This window comes from Pelophylax lessonae (assembly GCF_965119305.1).
Source record: "Pelophylax lessonae genome assembly, chromosome: 4".
Lineage (NCBI taxonomy): Eukaryota > Metazoa > Chordata > Amphibia > Anura > Ranidae > Pelophylax > Pelophylax lessonae.
Window position 1 is genome coordinate 666,676,853 of NC_138771.1, and position 23,130 is coordinate 666,699,982.

General features: G+C 44.3%; 3 protein-coding genes across 3 annotated transcripts in view; 1 reads left to right on the forward strand and 2 right to left on the reverse strand.

Annotated features, from left to right (window-relative positions):
* Window positions 1-8,641, reverse strand: part of LOC309554201 (NACHT, LRR and PYD domains-containing protein 3-like) — a 55,546-nt gene extending 46,905 nt beyond the window's left edge. The window contains exon 1 of the mRNA XM_082255835.1: window positions 6,926-8,641. Within this exon, the coding sequence (XP_082111961.1) occupies window positions 6,926-8,577 (1,652 nt within the window). The 5' untranslated portion in view covers window positions 8,578-8,641. The remainder of the gene's footprint in view (window positions 1-6,925) is intronic.
* Window positions 1-23,130, forward strand: part of LOC309554200 (NACHT, LRR and PYD domains-containing protein 12-like) — a 612,971-nt gene that overhangs the window by 130,935 nt on the left and 458,906 nt on the right. The window lies entirely within an intron of this gene.
* The window catches only part of LOC309552462 (apoptosis-associated speck-like protein containing a CARD), a gene marked incomplete at its 3' end in the record, with an annotated part of 47,622 nt that continues 35,269 nt past the window's right edge, over window positions 10,778-23,130 (reverse strand). Inside the window, exons 3-4 of the mRNA XM_082253433.1 lie at window positions 11,467-11,736; window positions 10,778-10,809 (exon numbers count right to left, since the gene is read on the reverse strand). Of these exons, the coding sequence (XP_082109559.1) occupies window positions 10,778-10,809; window positions 11,467-11,736 (302 nt within the window). The remainder of the gene's footprint in view (window positions 10,810-11,466; window positions 11,737-23,130) is intronic.

Genomic DNA, 23,130 nt, shown 5'->3' on the forward strand with positions numbered 1-23,130 from the left:
GGAAAAAAAAAAAAGAGAAAAAAAAATTCTCTCTCCTTCTCCCTTCCCCCCCTTCCCTCCCCCTCCCTTAATTCCTGTAGGAGCCTGTAGGATCAGTATAATACCCACTAATCCAGCTCACTCATTATTATTTACATAGAACATTATTAGTAATTAGTTATTGGTTGTTCATGGTCGATCCACCAGGGTTTATAACTCACCGGCGTTCAGCATCACCCATCCAGGGTCGTTCACTGCCAGGGGAGACAAGGGTCAATAGGGTACTTCGACCCTTGTGAACTTGTTCGTGAAAAAAAAGCAAAAAAAAAAAGGGGGGGGAATAAAACCCCTGATGAGAGGCCTTATATATAGGCCTCAAGGTAAAAAAGAGAAAGAGGAAAAAAAAAAAAAAAGAAAAAAAAAGGAAAAAAACGCACATCATATTATTATTGTGAAAAAGACCAAAAAAAAAAAAAAAGGGGGGTGAAAAAGTGAACCCTTATCATCCCCGTGAGTGATTCCGCCCGTCAAATACTCTTCAATACTCGTACTAAAAATATCTCGCGACGTCCCCTTAGTCCCCTTGGTGTGTCTGGCCACTAAACACCACTCCTTGCTTCCAACATTTATTTTGCATGTCAGGAGTGAGAAAAAGAAGAGAAAAAAAAAAAAATAAAGGCAAAAGAAAAACGCAGAAGCCTGACCTTAAGTCTTCTAGGGAGCATAGTTCTGTATCCCTAGGTCTCCTCGTTCCTGCTCGGGCCATATCCTCTCCCTCTCTCCTCAATTCATCAAATATCATTATATCCTCTGTTATCAATAATCTAGCATTATATCAACCTGTTATCTTGGAGAAGGGGTGAGCAATACTATACATTCTCTATTATCCACTGATCATGGGGTGCTACCCCTTAATATGTCTAGGTATAGCTCTGCATGCGCGTCCATCGTTTAGTATATCGAAGAAGGAAAAAAAAAAAAAATAAAAAAGGCAAGCATCCCAGAAACCAAGTAGGAAGGGGGAAAAAAGGGACCCCCTATTCCATGTCTAAACCAAAGTGGGAGGCCTCTTACCAAGAAGAGGAGCTTCACAAGAACACTAAAAGAAAACCCACACCTCCCCCATTTCAGTGATTACGAGAGCTATATTAAGCTCAAACAAAGTGTCCCCAACAAGTGAGAGGGAAAAAAAAAAAAAGGGGGAAAAGAAAAAATTCACCTTACTATTGCGATGGAAGGAACATGCAGACCCGTACCTCTCTCCATTAAACATACATCATCACTCCCTCTTTTTAAATTCCCTTATAGCCCCATTCCCCTCACCCCTCTCCCCCCCGTCACTTTTACCCCACCTCATAGCAATAGAAAAGTATATATCTAAAGATGCCGACATAAGGAGGGGTCGGAGTGATACCCTCCAGTCTCGTTCAGTATCCAAAAGGGGAAAAAAAAGAAAAATAGGGGGAGAAAAAAAAAAAAAAAAAAAAAAGGAAAAATAAGGGGGAAAAGGTATCGTCCCATAATACTGTATCCCCCTAGACACCTCCAAAAGACGACAAAGAAGGGTAAGAAGGGACTGAAGAGCAGAGACTCTCAATTCCTTCCTTCTTTTCTCTTTAAGGGCACACGGTCCTCTCCCCCCATCCCCCTCAGAGTCTCAGGCAAATGTCTTTATTCTTGGTATGTCTATTGCTTCTTTCCAGGAGGTATCATATCTCTGCTCCTACTTGTATTGGGAGAAAAGGTTAACCAGTTCGGTACTTGTATAGGCTCTATTCCCATAAATGTGAAAAGGCTTGAGAGGTCACTTAACACGCGTAAGGTAAAAGAGCTTTGTGCATTACGGAAAGTGACGTACAATGGGAAACCCCATCTATACTTCAGTCCCAGTTGTCTGGCTTTATCTAGTATGGGTCGGAGAATGGCTCGTCTTTGCAGTGTGGCCTTAGACAAATCTGGAAGTATTTTAATGGGTACCCCCTTTAAATCCACTGAGCCCTTTTCCCAGGCCATACGCACAATTAGTTCCTTGTCCACATAATGATGAATCCTACATACAACGTCTCGAGGTCTATCTGGATCGGCAGCTCGGGGCCCTAGGGCACGATGGACCCTATCCAGTTGTAATCTAGTAGGATACATTTCCCCAAGGGTCTTTTGAAAAATGTCTTTTACAACCACCTCTAAATTTTCCGTGTCTATAGCCTCTGGAATACCTCTTAGCCTTAAGTTATTACGTCGGCTTCTATCCTCCAACTCCTCCATACGCAATTGTAGGGATATTTCTGCCTCTAAGTGTAGTTTGGAATGGGACTCCAAAGCTCTTACCCGCCCTTCCAGGGTAGCTATGGCACTCTCATTCACCGCCACTCTCTGCGCCGTCTCCTGGATCTCTCCTCTCACCTCATTAACGGCTGCTTGATGTTTTTCCTCCAGCCGGGTAACCATTGCAGCGATGTCCGCTTTAGTAGGCAGTGCCTGCAGCAGTGCTCTTAGCTCCGCGTCAACCCTTAGTGCCAGCACTCCCTCTTCACCTCCATGCACACCCGGGGTATCGGCGTCTACCCCCGAGGTCTCCGGCATGGTGGGATGTACTAGACCTGTTCTCTCATCCCTCGGTGCGCTCTCGCTGGCTGTATCCATCGCTATAGCGTGCCGGCCACGAGGCGCGGCCATCTTGGACCCTGAGGGGGTTGTAACCGGGAAAAACTGCAGGATCTCGCCTTCAGGTTTAGGTACGCTGTTTTTCTTAACTGATCCCTTGGTTCTCCTTTTCTTTGTCAGAGTCATCTCTCCCTTGTTAGCTCCGTGTATGTCGGCGGGGCGGGGGAGATCCCGGGAGCTCAGCTAGCGTGCAGCTCTACTCCGCCATGTCAAGACCATGCCCCCCCCCTTCCATTCCCAATCCTCCTCCTTTTAATTAAAATCTTATGTTCAGTTCCTTGTGTAGCACCCTACAGGTAGGTGCTAGGTAAATGCATAGTGGGCCTTGTCTGCCTAACAGCAGGGCCATGATTGCTTTTTGGTTAGAGTGTCATGGCTTCCAGGTGTGTCTGCTGAGAGGGGAGTCTCCCCACTGGCTCTGTGAGAGGCTTCTCATAGGGCAGTGGAGGAAACCCAATCAGGGACATATTCAGGCTTGTAGCTACCCCAGAAGGCAGATTCTGCTGCAAAGGATTCTGGGAAGTCTGAGGGGCGTGCGTGACTCGTGGTCTTTGGTGGGAAGCAGAGTCCCAGGAAGGAGAGGACGGCTGTCTCTCCTCCTATCAGAGGAAGCGGATGTCTCGGGGTGCTGCCTGAGAATCCAGAGAGTGCTGAGTTGAGCTGAAGGGGATCCGGTGTGGCACGAACCAGCGGAGAGCGAGAGGGGTTCAGTCCCAGGAAAGCCTACACAGGTCGTGAGTACTAAGGATTGCCCCTGGGGGTCTGCCTAGTGTCAGTGGGGACCACTCCGGAGAAGGTTCTCAGATCCAAGTATCAGCTAGCTGTAAAGGGGGTGCCTGGTCAGAGGACCCTGAAGTGATAGAGGGGGTACCCAGGTTGAGGACCCTGAAGTGATAAAGGGGTACCTGTAGTTCAGGCCCTGAAGAGTCAGTGCACAGTGTAATGCATCAGTTAGGAGTTGCAGCCTTACAGGAGTCCACAGCAAGCTACCTTAAGCCAGCGCAAGGCTGGAGGGATTAGTCAGTGACTTTGCAGTGCAAGCAGTGTTAGACGTTCAATGTTCTACAGTCCTTGATCTTTTGGACTTAAGTTGAAGTTCCAGCACAGCTTTCAGAGATACAGTGCGTTCAAAGCGCCAGTAAGGGTTGGCTAGCGTCGGCTGGCGTCAAGACAGCACTAACGGGCATTTTTGCTATAGAAGTGCCAGAATTGTACATAGTCGAGCCAAAGAAGTATCCCTCTCATTCCCTTCTCCCATCCCCTAAAACTACAATAAAACAACCAAACAAAGATGCCGGAGATGTCAATGTCTCAGTTCTCACACCCAGGGTCGCAGCTCACATGGGCTGGAGAGGTAACCGGTAACAATGGCAGACCCACCTCAGGCCACAGGCCTGGAAATATTGCTACACTAGTTCATGAGCATAATACCTGACATAATTTGATTTATGTGCTCTATTTGATCTGTTGAAATTACCATACTTACTGCATCCATATTTGTCTTAAGATGTTGCTTAGTGTTATGATATATGCAAACCTTTACTATACCTTGAAAACTTTTTCTATGTATTCTCCTGTTCTTGTTTGTACCTTTTTGTATCTGTTTGTACTGGATTGTGACACTGTCACCTACTTTGCAATTTCTGAAAACCTTTAATAAAAATACAATTAAAAAAAAAAAAAAAAAAACAGGACCGGTTGTATTGCCTTATCAGCTGCCCTGTGTTTGGGATAAATGGTATAATTGGGTGGAAGTGAAAGTGTTAATATTAGTGATCGACCAATATTGTTTTTTTAATGTCGATGCCGATACCGATATTTTGGTCATCGGATATCGTTATCGCCCGATATTTTCAGATATGTAAAAAAAAATGTTTCTATTTTTTTTCCCTAAAGGTACTATTGTTGAGGGATCTGGGGGTCTAAAAGACCCCAAACCCCTCCTCGGCACTGAAAAGCATTCATGTTTTGAATGCTGTCAGTTTTTTTAATTTGGTGCCGAGTACCCGGAAGTGATGTCATGACATGCGCATTTGCGACAGGGATACCAGCTTCCACGGGGATACATATCTTCATGCTACACCAGGTCTTCTCTTTGGCGCCGGTGGGATGGGAGACCCGGGTGAGCCATGGAAGGCGGCGGGAGGGGGGGGGGACGTCCCCTCCCGCTCCTTGTAATGACAGCCATGCGGCTTCTCAGCCGTGTCGGTTGTCATTACAAGACAGCCGACCGTCGGCTATGGACACCGGTACCGGGGTGATGCCTCTAGCTGCAGGCATCACCCCGGTACATGCACTTTCCCTAAATATCGGCAATATCGGTAACCTCGGGCCGATTCCAATTTATCTGGGAAAGTGCATATCGGCCCCCGATACATCGGTGTTGCTGATAATCGGTCAATCTCTAGTTAATTTAATGTAAATAATGTGATTTTTACCAGAAATTCTGTATAAGGTGATATGTGGGGAACCACCGCTTAGGGCTGAGGAAAGCATGAGTTTCCAGGGCTTCTAACAAATGTGATACATGGAGAACATGTCTGATAATCATTGTTATACTGTATGCAGGTTCCTACCCATTCTCTATATTCAGATATCCTCACTAGGGATGATCGAATGGTTCGGGTCGACCATCGGCCAAATTTAGAACTTTTTGATAAAAAAGTTCGGAATTCGGCAACCAGAACTGACCAAAATGCAATGGGACAGGAAATGGGCTTTAAAAGCCCGTGATTGGACCAGAACCATTAGTAAAAGCCAATTGAGGGGGCAGGAGAATGCTAGGAATGTGATTGGAGTGACTAGGGGGTCCCTAGGCCAATCATTAGTGAATACGCCCCCCAGTATATAAGATAGCCCCGGCAAATTCCCAGCATTGTAATACAGGGACGTGGAAGCAGTTCTGTTACTTCTGCTTCAAAAGTGTAATTTAGCATTTATTAGTGTGAGGAAAGGGATATCTAGTGTAGTTAGGGTACTATTTTACACTTTAATTAGATGCAAAAATTGAGTTTCTGTAGGGAAAGTGTTAAGTGCCAGGGTGACCGTAATGTAGTGTATGGTGAACTGACTCTGACTGCTATGGCAGGGTGACCAAACCCTTCCATATCAGGGTGACCGCAATAGAAACAAGTTTGTTTCTATTAGGTCACTTACAGAGCACTGATATGGCTTCTCGCCTGTCAGCCTGCTTTTTGGCTGCAGGCGTTTATAGGGCTTTTTTTAGGACAAGTTTGGAGTCAGGCATGACATCTGAACTTGTGTATATGGGTATATATACACACATAATTATATGTATATATACACATAGACATATATAGGTGTGATAGTAGCAGAAATATATGCTTGCGCTAATGAAATAATTAACACTAATATGGCTCCGCTCCTATAACACCTATATATGTGTAAGTGTAAAAATACATACAAGTATGTGTGTATATATACCACTATACACAAGTTCAGATGTTTTGCCTGCCTCCAAAACCCCCCAAAAAAATGCCTGCAATAACACTAGCGTTTTTTTGGGCATTTTTTTGGGCGTCTTTGGAAGCAGGCAAAACATCTGAACTTGTGTATAGGGGTGTATATACACACATACTTATATGTATTTTTACACTTACACATATATAGGTGTTATAGGAGCGGAGCCATATTGGTGTTAATTATTTAATTAGCGCAAGTATAGTGTTCTGTTCCTTTCACACCTATATATGTGTATGGGTATATATACATATAAGTATGTGTGTATATTTACCCCTACACAGAAGTTCTGATGTTTTGCCTGCCTCCAATAACCCCCAAAAAATGCCCAAAAAAACGCTTGATACTAAACCGGCAAGGTGTGAAAATAGCGGAGCCATATCCCTGTTCTATAAGTGACATAATACAAACAAACTTTTTTTTAATGGTTCTGGACATGCTACAGAGCTGAAACTTCACAGGTACACTTTTTAGACCCCCCCCCCCCCCAGATACTAAATCCAAAGAAAAATTATTATTTTTTTTTTTCAATAATTGGCTCTCTATCAAAAATGACAATTTTTAAGAACTTTTTTTGTGTGATTAATAGTCCCTGGGGCATGACCCAGAACCCTAGGCACTTTTTAGGGGCATTTGTTGGGTTTTAGGGCTTCAAAATGGTGTTTTTTGATTACCGAAGTTCGAGTCACATTGATTTCAATGGGGTTCTGAAATCCGGGCCGAACTTTCGGGAAGTTCGGATGTTCTGGCCGAACTGAACTTTTGAAAAGTTTGATCATCCCTAATCCTCACACTCACTTACCTGACCTTCTGACTCCTGTGTAGGAATGGAGATAGATTTTTCTGGCACTCTGGATCCACAGTGAGCCTTCGAAAATATAAAGACTTAAAACTATCTCTATTTAAAGTCTTCAAGCAATAGTTCAGCTGCTTGGAATAATTATTTTTCATCCACGAGGGATCAGTACATGAGCCACGCAAGTCCAAACTTGAACAACGAGACATGACTTTCCTAATGAAGTCCTCATTCTGAGTCTCATACAGACAGAAGATGGTCCGAGTACGGAAAGGCTGATTGATGTCCTTCTTGGCCCATTTTTTCATTGCACGTCTGGCGCAGAGTGAGATGGGGATTCCTGTGCTCTTTGAGAATGTCTTCACTGGCTTTTCATTTAGGAAACCAAACAGGAATTGTACAGATAATGCTAAATGTGGGTAATATGAACTGAATTCTGATAGTGATTTCCCTTTACAGATCCCTGGAAGGAAAATACCTTTCATAAATCCAAACCCATCATCCAGCCCATAATGCAGAGCAGCAAGGAACTCCTGTACACTCAGGTGGATGAAGCTGTAGCAGGTCTGGGTGCGGACGTCCCAATGAAAGATGTTCTCATTCAGAAATACAGACTCCACCTCATCCAGAGAAAGTCCATATCTTTCTAGATCTTTCTTCTCAAATAAGATTTGTTGGTTCAGAACTCCCTGATTGGCCAGAGCACACAGCTTCTTCAGACAGGTTTGTTTCCGGTGTACAGACTGCTCCTTCTTGCTGTGATGGGTTAGTAAAACCTCCAGGTAGAGAAGGTAAATTGAAGTCATGGTATGACACTGAATTAAAGCCAAATCTTTTTTTATTTCTTGTTTCATTACAGTGCAGACAATCCAGCATGTGATGGGGACGGCACACATGGTGTACAGAACGTCATTGTCCTTTATTATACTGAGAACCTTTTCTGCATCTTCTTTATTTCCAAAGAGTTTATGGATATATTCCTCTCGATCTTCTCTTGTAAATCCCTGGATTTCCACATTGCGATAAACATTGAGGAATGTGTTAAGTTTCTTCATTGCCAATGACCTTGTGGTGATGATCAGAGAAGATTGTGAGAGAACCTGTCTCCTGAGCAATCTTTGGAGAATTATTTCTTTGTGAGTTTCCGTAGAAATGTCAAGACTACCCTCGGATTTCTCCTCCAGAGTCCACCTCAGTTCATCAAACCCATCAACTATGGTGAGAAGTTTTCTCTGACTTCCAGGATCCTCCAGAATAGACACCAGGTCATCTGAATTCTGCAGTCTGCAGGCTCTGGATAAAAGTCCCACAAGGCTTAGGTTTCCAGGGATGGTGTTGATTTCTCTACAACTTAAATACAACACAAAGTCAAACTTGTCTTGGTAGAGATTTCCAGAGGCCCAGTCCAGCATGATCTTCTTGGAGGTCATTGTTTTTCCAATCCCAGCAGGTCCTTCTAACACCACAATGTTAGGGATGGAACCGTCTTCATCAGGGTCAAAGAAGGCCTGGATTGTGGATGGGGATCCTTTCTCCAGGGTCTGTAGATGTCTTCTGCCTGAACTCCTTAGTTCTTGTTCTTTTTCCTCTTTATTCTGGGTTCCCTTTCTCATGAATAATTCGGTGTATATTTTCTGTAGACTAACAGCTTCCCCCATAAGGGAATTATATTCTGGTATCCTCTGGAATGTCGCTTTCGTGGACAGTCTGTGTTGCTTTTTGAATTCTTTATGAGAGAAAGGAGAATATTTTATTTCAAGACGACACAGTTGCAAATATTGTATTCAAACCTTAAACCCCAAGAATAGAACCCTAAAATAAGGTATCCCATGAAATACAGGGAAATTGTGGCAGCATCTAAAATTTGGACACATCATCCAGACCAGGGCCGTCTTTAATATTAATTGGACCCATGGGAAACATTCTTGTCCCCCCTACCGCATGCAATTTTGCTCTCTCTCTCTCACCTGCTTTGAGACATACAATAAAATAAACAGCAGCTAAACTCAAAATCAGTTTAGTGCAGCAGATTAGGCAGCGATTGTGATTGGTTTCCAAAGATTACAGCATACCATTACCGCTCACTGATTAGTTGCTAGAGGTTACAGCACATCATTACTGTTTACTTATTGGTTGCTGGAGATTACTGCACATCATTATCATTCACCCATTGGTTGCTAGGGCTAGATGGGGGGGGGTGATCAGCAGCAGTGGTGGTGGGTGGGGGGTGGAATGCTATCAGTGGCAGTGCTGGGGGGGGTGGAATGAGTGGCAGTGCTAGGGGGAGTGATCTATGGCAAGACTGGGGGGTTGATGGGATCAGTGGCAGTGGTTGGGGGTGGTATCAGTGGCAGTGGTGGGGGGATGGGATAGGTAATTACAGTGCTGGTGAGGATGGGATGAGTGGTAGTGCTGGTGGGGAGATGGAACCAATGGCAGTGATTGGGGGATTGGATCAGTAGCAGTACTGGGGGGGGGTTCAGTGGCAGAGCTTAGGGGGGTATTAGTGTCAGCGCTTGGAGTGGATGTGATCAGTGACAGAGCTGGGTGGAGGTGGGATCAGTGGCACTCACTTGCTGTCACCTGTCGGTCAGTGTCCACTCAGCCCCCCAAGCTGCATGAGAGGGGGGAGAGAGAGGAGGGTGTGAGAGTGAGAGAGACAGGGGGTGGGTGAAAGAGAGAGAGGGGGTGAATAAGAGAGGGTGATAGAGAGCGGTGGGGGAGAGGGGTGTGAGAGTGAGGGGATGAGAGCCAGATGGTGGGTGGGTGAAAGAGAGAGGGGGAGGTGAGAAAGAGGAGGGTGAGAGAGAGATAGGGGGATGAGAGAGGGGATGAGAGAGACAGGGGGTGAGCAAGGAAGTGCATGAGAGGGGGGGCTGAGATAGAGAGGGGGGGCTGAGAGAGAGGGAGGGAAGGATGAGAGAGAGAGAGAGAGAGAGGAGGGGGTAAGATAGAGGGGTGAGGGGGTGAGAGAAGGAGGTATGAGAGAGAGAGAGGTGTGTGTGAGAGAGAGGGTGGGCGGGTGAAAGAGGGGAGGGTGAGAGAGATAGAGAAGATGTGAGAGAAAGCAAGTGGGGTGAGAGAGAGAGGTGTAAAACAGAGAGGTGGTGAGGGAGGGGAGGTGAGAGAGAGAGAGGGGGGGTAAGAGAGGGGGTGAGAGAGAAGGGAGTGAGAGAGAGGGGTGAGAGAGAGTGGGGGGTGAGAGAGATGGAGAGAGAGTGAGGGGGGATGATAGAAAGAGACCCCTTGGCCTGTCTGCAGTCCCTCCTGTGATCCCCCGTCCCAGTCCCTGAGTAGGTGTGTATGATGCCCGGTAGCTTCCATAAGAGGTTCATGATGGGAAGCAGTGGGCATGGCCCATTTATTTTTCTGGGTGAGGATGGGATTGCTCTCTCCAGTGGTGCTATAGACTGTGGACTGTCCCGAGTAGCAGTCCCTGGCTGCCTGTGCCTCCCGTCCGTCCTTGGGGTCCCTGATCAGCTTGTCCTCCGGGCCACTGTCGAAGCTGGGAATGAAGAGGAGGTTGGAGCAATTCAGGCTCTGGGAGGAGCCGCTGCATCGGGGATGCTGTGCCTACTGCTCCTCAACTCTCCGGGCTCAGGGAGGTCTTCTCCCTCCTGGGTTCTTGGTCTTAGCCTTCCTCACTGCTCACTTTCTCCCTACTCCTGCCGCCAGCGGCCTGGGACTCCCCATCACAAGGGGCTCAAGGGGCAGCTGCTTTGGGCCCCACAACAATGACAGGACCCTGGTCAGCTTCCCCTTTTGCCCTTCCTAAATATGTCCCTAAACCAGACCAAAACAGAACTAAATGTTCAGCAGAAGAACGGAAGAAAATTGATATCAAAAGTGGATGTCTTACTAACCTGAAAATCTGTTCTTCTTCTGTTTGGCTGGAAAAGAACAATATGTAAATATATATTTAGGTGAATTCACAGGACACAAGGCTCTGAACACAAAGTAGCACTCATGAGGGTCTCACTGGAATATCACCTTAGATGTGAAGTTCTATGGGATAGACAAGTGGCTGCAGTTGTATTACAATGTCCGACATGCTGAGGGATTCTGTGAAGTTATCGGGGGATAATAAGCAGTTCCTTTACCTAAGCTGAATTTTTTAGACTAGTTACAAGAATGGCGTGGAGGGCAGCTCTTTCTTTTATAAGTGTTAAAGTGGTCCTGTGGGTAGGTTGTCGGCGGAGTAACCAACCATTTGCATACTGCCATGGATAGGCACCAGGAAAGGTAAGTATTCAATTTTCCGCTTTCTTGTGTGAACATTTCTCAAATAAATGCCGGTGGAACAATCCTTGTACAAGACTGGCTTTGCTTTCCTCCAATACAATGGAGACATAGACATAATTGGTGCATATTTGGGCAATATACACATTTTTAACTAATGCCATTGTTTTAGAGGATGTTTAAGTAGTTTGTATATGCAACATTCTTGTTTAGTAAAAGCGATTGATATACTACAGGGCTTTGAATGTCCTTGTTTTACCACAATGTAGCTGAAAAGATACAATCAAAACATCGTTGAGTAACATTACCTTTTATTGATGTTCCTTCCAGGTGTTCCATGACTCCGGGATTGCTGGCTTTGAGAGCTTGGTAGAACTTGTCTTTGTCAGGCATGCTCCAGCCTCTACTGAATTGATACAGACTCCTCATCTTCTCCTGGGTTGTCTTATTAGCCTTCACAGTGTCATAATTTTCCTGAGTCAGAAGACCTTCTTGTAGTAGATTGTCCAACACTGGATGTACCATAGTGATCCTCTGGATGAGCTCGGCCCGGTGCTGATCCACAAAGGGCTCCTCACCTTCAGTACAAGAATTTAAAAGAGAAGTATGGTTTTATTTTATTTTATTTTTTTTAGAATTATACTAACCTAGGTGGATGCAGAGGTGGGGAGGCTGAGCCGGCTGTTGGTCCAGGAGGCTGTGTGTGATAATTAGTGATGAGCCGAACAACCCCCCTGTTCAGTTCGCACCAGAACATCTCGAACAGGGGAAATGTTCTAGCGAACATACAAAATCACAAGTCCTCATTTTTAAGGCTTAAATGTAAATGACAATAAATCACCTGCTGGCCAATGATTCAAACCCACAAGCCTCTCAGTCTCTCACTTGCTAGCCTGCTATTCTAACAGCTATGCCACCAAGGCAGCTGAGTAACCCAAGACTCTCTCTCATTTTTTGGGGGTCTTTGGAGGCAGGCAAAACATCTGAATTTCTGTATAGGGTTATATACACACACACACACACACACACACACACACACACTCATATGTATTTATACACATACACATATATAGGTGTTATAGGGGAGAAGCCATATTAGTGTGAATTAGCGCAAGCATAGATTTCTGCTATTTTTACACCTATATATGTGTATATATACAGACATGGGTGTATGTAAATATACACCTACACAGAAGTTCAGATGTTTTGCCTGCCTCCAAAGTCCCCCAAAAAATGCCCAAAAAAACGCTTGCTACTAAACCGGCAAGGTGTGAAAATAGCGGAGCCATATCCCTGTTCTATAAGTGACATAATACAAACTATCTTTTTTTTCTGGTTCTGGACATGCTACAGAGCTGAAACTTCACACTTTTTAGACCCCCCCCCCCCCACACACACACTAAATCCAAATAATTTTTTATTTTTTTTTTATTTTATTTTTTTTATTTTTTCAATAATTGGCTCTCTATCAAAAATGACAATTTTTAATAACTTTTTTTTGTGTGATTAATAGTCCCTGGGGCATGACCCAGAACCCTAGGCACTCTTTAGGGGCATTTATTGGGTTTTAGGGCTTCAAAATGGTATTTTTTCAATTACCGAATTTCGGGTCCCATTGATTTCAATGGGGTTCTGAAATCCGGGCCGAACTTTCGGGAAGTTCGGATTTTCTGGCCGAACCGAACTTTTGAAAAGTTCGATCATCCCCAGTTACCAAGCCTTAATCATAGAAAAAATATTTGGTCTAGGATGTAGTTATTTCTGTAAGTGGACTATATGCTATGCTTCACTGTAGAAGTTAATAGCCAAAATTTCTAAAGGGTTACAGAGCATAGTGTATCTAAGGTTATTGTAATAAAGGGGAGAGGAGTAAGCGTGGGAGAAACAAGGGAAAGTAGAGAAGGTAGAGATTAAGAAGAGGTGAATGGAGGAGGAGAGGGTTGCCGGGGGGGGGGTTAGGGGGGGGGGGTGGGAGAAGCATAGCCTGAGCCTAAAAGTGAGCTATGTGTTGGGCTGAGGGGTCCTAAGGCAGTAAAAGGGAATTATTAGACAGTAAAAGGGAATTATTAGAAGTTAGATGGGAGGTAGTGTTCCACCCATGGAAGCCAAAGGCGTTCATATTTAATGACTTTATCTAGCATAATCGCTTCTCGACTAGGTGTATAAGACGACCCCCCTAATTTTCAAGTTAAAACATAGGTTTTGGGCTATACTCGCCGTATAAGACTACCCCCCTTCCGAAGCAAGGCCACACCATTGAAAAACATCAGATTTCTCATAGATCTCCAAGGTACCCCAAGTACTGTAATACATGTAATCTCTCATAATATCTCCAAGGTACCCTAAGTATAAGTATTACCAGTAGATGTAATCTCTCAAGACGCTGGCTGTGTGGGAATCCTGTATCGGTATACCGTATGTACCGTAGCTTCGGCTACATACAGCATACCGCGCTGAGCCAATCACAGTGAGCGATGTATTCTATAATTGAATGCAAAGCCTGCTCGGATTGGCAGAGTCAGAGAGGTGGGCTGATGTTACTCCGCCAATCCGAGCAGGCTTTGCATTCAATAATAGAATACATCGCTCACAGTGATTGGCTCAGCGCGGTATACTGTATGTAGCCGAAGCTACGGTACATACGGTATACCGGTACAGGATTCCCACACAGCCAGCGTCTTGAGAGATTACATCTACCGGTAATACTTATACTTAGGTTACCTTGGAGATATTATACTTGGCGTAAAAGACGACCCCCCATTTTTGGGGGATTTTTTTGAGGTTCAAAAGTAGTCTTATACGCCAGAAAATACAGTATATATGTGGGGTTTCCCATGCTTTCGCTATTGTTTGTTTAGCTGCGGTGGTGACTTGTAGGAGTAATTTATGTTGAAGATGAGAGATATCGGGGGGGGGGGGGGGTTCATATTTAGTAGTGCTATGCAGGGGTTGGGGGGAGATGGTATTTTAGAGAACATTCTTATCTTCATGGACAGTCTTAGTGGTAGCGTACACTGGCTGTGCATATTTTGTTGTGGAATTTTCTTTATCTTTTACGCTCAGTGTCTGCCTCCCCTCTCTGCCAATCCCTACACTGGCTCCCAATTGCCCAGCAAATTAAATTCGAAATACTAACCACAACATACAAAGCCATTCACAACTCCGCCCCGAGCTACATCACCAATCTTGTCTCCAAATATCACCCAAACCGTCCTCTCCGCTCCTCTCAAGACCTCCTACTCTCAAGCTCCCTTGTCTCCTCCTCCCATGCTCATCTCCAGGATTTCTCCAGGGCCTCTCCTATCCTCTGGAACGCTCTACCTCAATCTGTACGGCTATCTCCTACTCTAGCTGCTTTCAGGCGATCCCTGAAAACTCATCTCTTCGGGAAGCCTATCACACCGCCAACTAATCTGCCATGAGCTCATTCCCTACTCTTACAGCCTCTTGTAAAAAGTGGTGTATTTTGTGCTGCCCTAGGCAAGACTAAAATTGGGCACCCCCTCCTATGTAAATTTGCCCCACTCCTTCCTTTTTAATGGATGTGACTTCCTCCAAAATTGAAGGACTCCAAGTGCCAGCATGAGCCCCTGAGATCTCACGAGAGGGGGGGAGAGAGAGAGGGGGGGAGAGAGAGAGGGGGGTGGGTAAGGAAGAGAGAGAGAGGGGGGAAGTGAGAGAGAGAGAGTGGGTGGGTGAGGAAGGGAGGGAGGGAGAGAGGGGGGTGACAGAGAGAGAGAGGGGGATGAGAGAGAGAGAGAGGGATGAAAGGAAGAGAGAGAGAGGGGGTGGTGTGTGAGAGAGAGAGAGAGGGGATGAGAGGGGGATGAGAGAAGAGGGGTTGAGAGGGGGTGAGAGAGAGAAAGAGAGAGAGGTGAGAGAGAGAGTGAGGGAGGGAGGTGAGGGCGAGAGAGAGAGAGAGGGATGTGGGAGAGTGAGAGAGGAGGGGGGTGAGAGAGAGGTGGGAGAGGCCGCTCTAGCAACCAGTGGCCAAAAGAGTCTCAGGTGGAGGGGGTCGGCTTTTTTGCTGCCCCCCTGCAAAGTGCTGCCCTAGGCCTGGGCCTTGTGGGCCTAGGCCAAAATACAGCACTGCTTGTAACACCTGCTCCACCCCATTAGATTGTAAGCTCTTCTGAGCAGGGCCCTCTTAATCCTCTTGTATTTTATTGTATTGTAACTGTAGTGTCTCCCTCTAACATTGTAAAGCGCTGCGTAAACTGCTGGCGCTAAAAAAATCCTGAATAATAATAATAATTAGATTCGCTAACATACATCAGCAGGACCCCAATCTGATTTTTTTAGTTTGATAAAAAGGCTTTTTTTATGGGTAGTATTAGTAGTAACATAAGTTTTTTTTTTATAAAATTATAATATAAAACAGGAAAACTTCTGTGCTAGGTCAAGCAAAAAGAATGAAAAGGTAAGCAGCCACTTAACCAACTATTATATCAGCTGTGAATTGATCAATAAAAATAAGAAGCGGCGCTAAATCCTAATAGTGCAATTAACCACTTTACCACCGGAGGATTTTGCTGTCTTACGTCCAGGCCACTTTTTGCGATTCGGCGCTGTGCGACTTTAACTGACAATTGAGCGGTCATGTGGCGCCATACCCAAACGAAATTTATGTCCTTTTTTCCCCACAAACAAAGCTTTCTTTTGGTGGTATTTGATCACCTGTGCGATTTTTACTTTTTGTGCTATAAACAAATAAAAATAGCGTTTATTTTGGAAAAATAACTATATTTTTAACATTTTTTTATATGAAATTCCCCCCCCCAAAAAATTGTAAAAATCAAAATTTTTTAAAATTTTTGGCCAATTTGTTTTCTGCTACCTATGTTTGGTAAAAAAAAATCACAATAAGCGTATTTTGATTGGTTTGTGCAAAAGTTATTGCGTTTACTAACTAAGGGAAAGATTTTTGTCATTTTTGGTGTTTTTTTTTTTAACGAGTAATGCGATCTGCGTTTTTTTTTGCAGGACTGCGACATTGTGGCGAACAGATCGGACCCTTGACTGACATTTTTGACCCTTTTGGGGGTACCAGTGACATTACTGCAGTAATCAGTGCTATAAATATGCACTGTTACTGTAAAAATGACACTGGCAGGGAAGGGGTTAATTTTATTGGAGAGGGAGGGGTTAATGTATGCCTGGTGCTTACTAACGTGTGTGGGGGAGGTGACTGAGTGACACAGGGACTGATCGCATGTTCAGCTATGCTGAACCCTGCGATCTGTCACTGCCTGTCACTTAGGAGATCCGCCCGCTCTTTTACACAAGCGGGCGGATCTCCAAACTAGATTCCCCGACGATCGGGGAAGAGCAGCGGCGATCGCCGCCACTCCTCCCCTGGCCCGACTCCCGCTGTGACTGAAAACAGCGGGAGCGCGCCTCCGGCGGCGCGCGAGCGCCGCCTACAGGGGGAGGAGTCCAGCGACGTAGTACTACGTCGCTGGACGATAACGAACCACTTTGCCGCAGTACGCTCAATGTGAGCGGTCGGCAAGTGGTTAATAATCATATAGTAAATTATGTGGCATGAAAACAACTAAACATGAAGTGAATAAATTATAAGCAAAATATATTGTTGAAAAAAAAAAAGCAATCAAATGAAAGTCATATAATGAAATAGATGCAAAATCCACTGTTAGGTGAACATAAAAAGTTCTTCTAATGAAAAAGTCCTTATCAATATTAAACAAAAGTGTTCATAAAGTGCAATAAAGTGTATAAGTAACGTTGATTGATAAAATCCACCACCAAGCACCAACACTTAGCATACGCTTCTTACCAGATAGCATAAATTATAATGGTCATATAAGCACAAAATAACCCGGCACCCGAGATAGATGGTGGCTGCTCAGCAGCAGCTCCAAATGAATAGGGAATAAAAAAATGAACATAGTAAAGCGGTGTTCCAGCCTCCAGCCTCCAGCCTCCCCCCTCCAAAAATTATAAGTCAGCAGCTACACGTACCGTAGCTGATAACTTTTAATATTAGGACACTTACCTGTCCTGGAGTCCAGCGATGTCGGCACCGCAGCCGATGTTTCCATCGGCTGTTGGGTGCTCCAGCCGCCATTGCCGGTCAGGGAACCCGGCAGTGAAGCCTCGCGGTTTCACGGGCGGGTCCCTACTGTGCATGTGCCAAGCGCGCTGCGCATTCGGATTGGCTCAGGGGCGGAAGAGGGGTCCTCACTTCGCCATGGCGCTGTTCCCTGAAGTGGGGAAGGGTACCTGTCAAAAACAGGTACCTGTCCCCCCCCCTCCCAAATGTGGCACCGGAGGGGGGGGGGGGAAGCAAATGAGAGGAAGTTCCACATTTGGGTGGAACTCCGCTTTAAGTCCTTTTATTAAAATATATAAAAAGTGCCTTCGATGATTTGTAAACAGAGTTGTATAAAGTACTCGAAACCCATACTTGAGTAAAAGTACAAGTGCTCGATCAAAAAGTGACTTGAGTAGAAGTGGAAGTGCTCGATCAAAAAGTGACTTGAGTAGAAGTACTAAAGTATTCAACATTTTTTGTACCTAAGTATTGCAAGTCGTTTTTTTTTTTTAATTTGCTACTCAAGTACTGAAAGTAAAAGTACAAGTACTGTATTATGTAGTTATTAAAGAAAGAAGTCAAAAGTTTGAACATCATATTGTTTTTTATTATTTCAAATGCAGCTTTTATTTATACATACAGTAGCATTTATTTTCCTATGCGCTGATAATACACATGTTTTGAGCTTCATGAAACCTGCCATCTACTGTTCTGGCAGTGGTAATTTTTATAATTGTAACGAGTAACTATTCAGCACAAAAAAAAAAAATATTGGAGTAGAAGTATTGAAATCATTGAAAAAATGTAGTGAAGTAAAAGTGGAAGTAGGAGAAAAACATTCTACTCTAGGAAAGTACAGATACCGCCTTTCAGTACTTAAGTACAGTAGTGAAGTAGTTCTACTTAGTTACTATACATCTCTAGTTGTAAAGAGGCACAAACAAGTAAAACACCAGCAGGCTGTCAGCTCCTAGGAAAGGAACACGGTGAGTGACAGCTAACCAAGCTTGATGTCTTCAGTAACAGCAAATCCGGACGCGTTTTGTCATTGGTGACGTCTTCCCAGGGGCAGGCCGAAACATCACTTAACACTGGATATTGCATCTATTTCATTATATCACTTTCATATGATTGATTTTTTTCAATCATATATTTTGCTCATAATTTATCCACTGCATGTTTAGTTGTTTTCATGCCACATTTTTTACCATATGATTATTCACGATTGCACTATTAGGATTTAGCGCCGCCTCGTATTTTTATTGATAAAATGGTAATGGATCCACTTTGGCACGTTGAAATGGACTAGATGTTCACTGATGCTGTCCCAGTTCTCACTGATGCAAAACTGTCCTACGGCCGGACAATTTGTTTTAAACTCTCTTTAAGAGCCAAAAGACTGCAGGTGATACAGCAGTGTAAAATTGGCCAGCACTTGGACAATATTAATGAGGGAGAAATGGCTGAAATGTACTAGAAAAAAAGAATGCAGCTATTTTTACCACAAGAATTAAGGGACTGTAGAGGATACATAAATGAAAAACTGACAAAAAAGAGAACAGTTTTAACCACTTGCCAGCCAGCCGTCGCAGTTAAACGGTGGCAGGTTCCTGCGAAACGCCGTACCTGTATGGCGGTCTGCAAGAGCGATCCTGGGGGCACGCGTGCACCACCGGAGATGCACGCATGCACCCACTCGCCAGCGTGGAAGCCAATCCAAGGGGCCGGCAGCCGCGATTGCCACTGGGCACCTTTGATCACTCCCCATGAAGAGAGAACGGGAGTTGTAAACACAGCAGACCGTTGTTCTCTCAGAAATCAGTACAGAGCTCCTCCTATTTAGGAACACAGGTCTCTGTATTGATTTCACAAGCCCATCCCCCTCACAGTTAGAAAACACCCCCTAGGCCCACATTTAGCCCTTTGATCACACCTAGGTTAATCCCTTCCCTGCCAGTGTCATTATTACAGTAACAGCGCATATTTTTAGCACTGATTACTATAGTGGTCCCCTCAAAAGTGTCAAAAATGTCAGTTAGGGGTACGATCTGTCTGCCGCAATGTCGCAGTCCCACTAAAAATCGCAGATCGCCGCCATTACTAGTAAAAAAAGAAAAAAAAATGACATAAATCTTTCCCATAGTTTGTAGACGCAATAACTTTTGCGCAAACCAATGAAAATACGCTTATTAGGATTTTTTTTTTTTTTTTTTTAATTTTCCCCTTTTTACTTTCATTGATTTTTATTGAAAAAGTTTCAAGTACAAAATACAAAAAACACAGTAGAACGATCAAACTGAACATGGTAAAACATACTGAGAATAGTGAAATGAAGAGAACTGACACTGGAAAGAGATCATTAGAATAAAAGGATTTTTTTTTTTTTTTTTTTTACCATAAACGTGTAGCAGAATACAAATTGGCCGAAAATGATGAAAAAATTAGATTTTTAATTTTTTTTTTTTTGGGAATGTTATATAGCAGAAAGTGAAAAATATATATATTTTTTTTTTTTTTCAGAATAGTCGCCCTTTTTATGGTTATAGCGCAAAAAATAGAAATCACACAGGTGATCAAATACCACCAAAAGAAAATTCTATTTGTGGGGAAAAATTTTTATTTGGGTACAGCGTCACATGGCTGCGCAATTGTCCGTTAAAGGAATGCAGTGCCGAATCACAAAAAATGGCTCATTAACCACTTTACCACCGGAGGAATTTGCTGTCTTCGTCTGGGCCACTTTTTGCGATTCGGCGCTGTGCAACTTTAACTGACAATTGCGCTGTCGTGCGATACCGTACCCAAACAAAATGTGTCCTTTTTTTCCCATAAACAGAGCTTTCTTTTGGTGGTATTTGATCACCTGTGCGATTTTTACTTTTTGCGCTATAAACAAAAAAAGAGCATTTATTTTGAAAAAATAACAATATTTTTAACATTTTTTTATATGAAATTCCCCCCCCCCAAAAAAAAAATGTAAAAATCAAAATTTTTTTACATTTTTGTCCAATTTGTTTTCTGCTACCTATGTTTAGTAAAAAAAATCACAATAAGCGGATTTTGATTGGTTTGCACAAAAGTTATCGCGTTTACTAACTAAGGGAAAGATTTATGTCATTTTTGGTGGGTTTTTTTTAACGAGTAATGGCGGCGATCTGAGATTTTTTTTGTGGGACTTCGACATTGCGGCGGACAGATCGGACCCTTGACTGACATTTTTGACACTTTTGGGGGTACCAGTGACATTACTGCAGTAATCAATGCTATAAATATGCACTGTTATTGTAAAAATTACACTGGCAGGGAAGGGGTTAATTTTATTGGAGAGGGAGGGGGTTAATGTATGCCTGGTGCTTACTGACGTGTGTGGGGGGGAGGAGACTGTGTGACACAGGGACAGATCGCATGTTCAGCTATGCTGAACCCTGCAGTCTGTTACTGTTTGTCACTTAGGAGATCCGCCCGCTTGTGTTTACACAGGCGGGCGGATCTCCAAACTCGATTCCCCGATGATCGGGGAAGAGCAGCGGCGATCGCCGCCGCTCCTCCCCTGGCCCGACTCCCGCTGTGACTGAAAACAGCGGGAGCGTGCCTCCGGCAGCGCAAGAGCGCCGCCTACAGGGGGAGGAGTCCAGCGACGTAGGTCTACGTCGCTGGATGGAATCGAGCCACTTTGCCGCAGTACAGTCCCAGTGACTGGTCGGCAAGTGGTTAAGAGGGCACATCCTTCCGATCCAGAAGTGGTTAAAATTTAAAACTCAATTGAAAAAAAAAAAACAGTGAAATCCAATCATGTGGACATGTGGAGTAGTGGACACTGAGCGATTGGTAAGGTGGATGAATCTGGCAGCAGCATTCATGATGGATTGAAGGGGGGAGGAGCCTATGTAGAGGTAACCCAATGAGATGGAAATTGCAGTAGTCGAGGCACGAGATGACCAGGGAGTGAACTAGGAGCTTTGTTGTGTCATTGGTTAGAAAGGGGCGTATTTTGGAGATGTTGCGGAGGTTGAGGCGGCAAGATTTGGACAGTGATTGGATGTGGGGCTTGAAGGAGAGTTCAGAGCCCAAGACTACACCTAGGACCTTGGCATGGGGGTTGATAGTTGTGCCATCGATATTGACAGAGAGATCGGGGGAAGGGGCACGTGGTGGAGGAAAAATGATAAGTTCTGTTTTGGATAAATTGAGTTTGAGGAAGTGGTGAGACATCCAGACTGATATATCTGATAGTAAATTAGTGATACATGAGGAGACTGATGCCTTGTACACACGCATCGATAGTTGGCCGTGTATTTTCGGCCAACGTCCGATCGGCAGATTTTCGGCTTGTTAGTATGATGCTTCCGACAACCGACTCCGACTTTTCGGCCAAAAAAAATCTGGTGTGCATGCTATAAAATTTTTGTTGGCCGTCAACAGAACGGCCGATTTTGCGTCAGTCAGTACAGATTTCGGCAGACAAAAATGTGATGAGCAAGACTGGGCATGCTCAGAGAAGAAAAAACACAGGGAAAGTTAACCATCACATGACATCACTTCTGAAGTTGGTTGTTGTTGGCCGAGAAAATGAGTGTGCATTCTAGAGCACATTTCAACCAACACAACAACACTGGACAAAAGACGGCCGATCGGTTGGCCAATAATCGTTGCGTGTGTACGAGGCTTGAGGGAGAGAGCTGGGGGGTGGATAGATAGATAGATTTGGGTATCGACAGCGTAGAGATGGTATTGGAAGCCGTAGGAGGCTATCAGCTGACCCAGAGAGGAGGTGTAGTTTGAAAATAGGAGAGGTCCAAGAACAGAGCCTTGGGGGACCCCAACAGAGAAGGGAAGAGGAGAGGAGGAAGTGGAATTGTACGCAAAGCTATAGGTGCAGTTGGATAAGTAGGAAGATAACCAGTGAAGAGTACAGTCACGGAGACCAAAGGTGTGGAGTTTGTGGAGGAGGAGGGGGTGGTCAACCGTATCAAAGGCAGCAGAAAGGTCCAGGAGTAGGAGTACAGAGTAGTGTCCATTGGTTTTGGCCGTTAGTAGATCATTTTTAAAAAAACACTAGAGTGTGGAACTCTATTATACTAGTGGAGCCTTTCTTTTACATGTACCCCCACGGAATGTTAAGTATTACAAAAGGGGTGGAGGAGTAGACAGGCTGATTAAAGGATCTGGTATTTACGTATTCAACTCAAACACATTTGCCTAACCATGAGAATGGGAGGCATTATTTTCTGCTTTCAGAAAATATACACTGCCCAAAAAAATTTAAAGGAACACTTTGATAACACATTAGATCTCCATGGGGAAAAATATCATGCTGGATATCTATACTGGTATGGACTGGGTAATATGTTAGGATCTATACTGGTATGGACTGGGTAATGTGTTAGGATCTATACTGTTATGGACTGGGCAATGGGTTAGGATCTATACTGGTATGGACTGGGTAATGTGTTAGGATCTATACTGGTATGGACTGGGTAATGTGTTAGGATCTATACTGGTATGGACTGGGTAACGTGTTAGGATGTATACTGGTATGGACTGGTTAATGTTTTAGGATCTATACTGGTCTGGACTGGGTATTGTGTTAGGATCGAAAGGATGCCACATCGTTTGATGGAAATGAAAATGATCACCCTACAGAGGGGTGAATTCAAGCACACCCCGAAAATCAAAATGAAAAAAAATGATGCAGCAGGCTAGTCCATTTTGCTGAAATGCCATTGCAGCAACTCAGAATGGTCCTCAGTTGTTTGTATGGCCCCCATGTGCTTGTAGCATGCCTGACAACGTCGGGGCATTCTCCTAATGAGACAACAGATGGTGTCCTGGGATATTTCCTCCCACATCTGAACCAGGGCATCACTGAGATCCTGAACAGACTGAGGTGCAACCTGGCGGCATCAGATGGACCAAA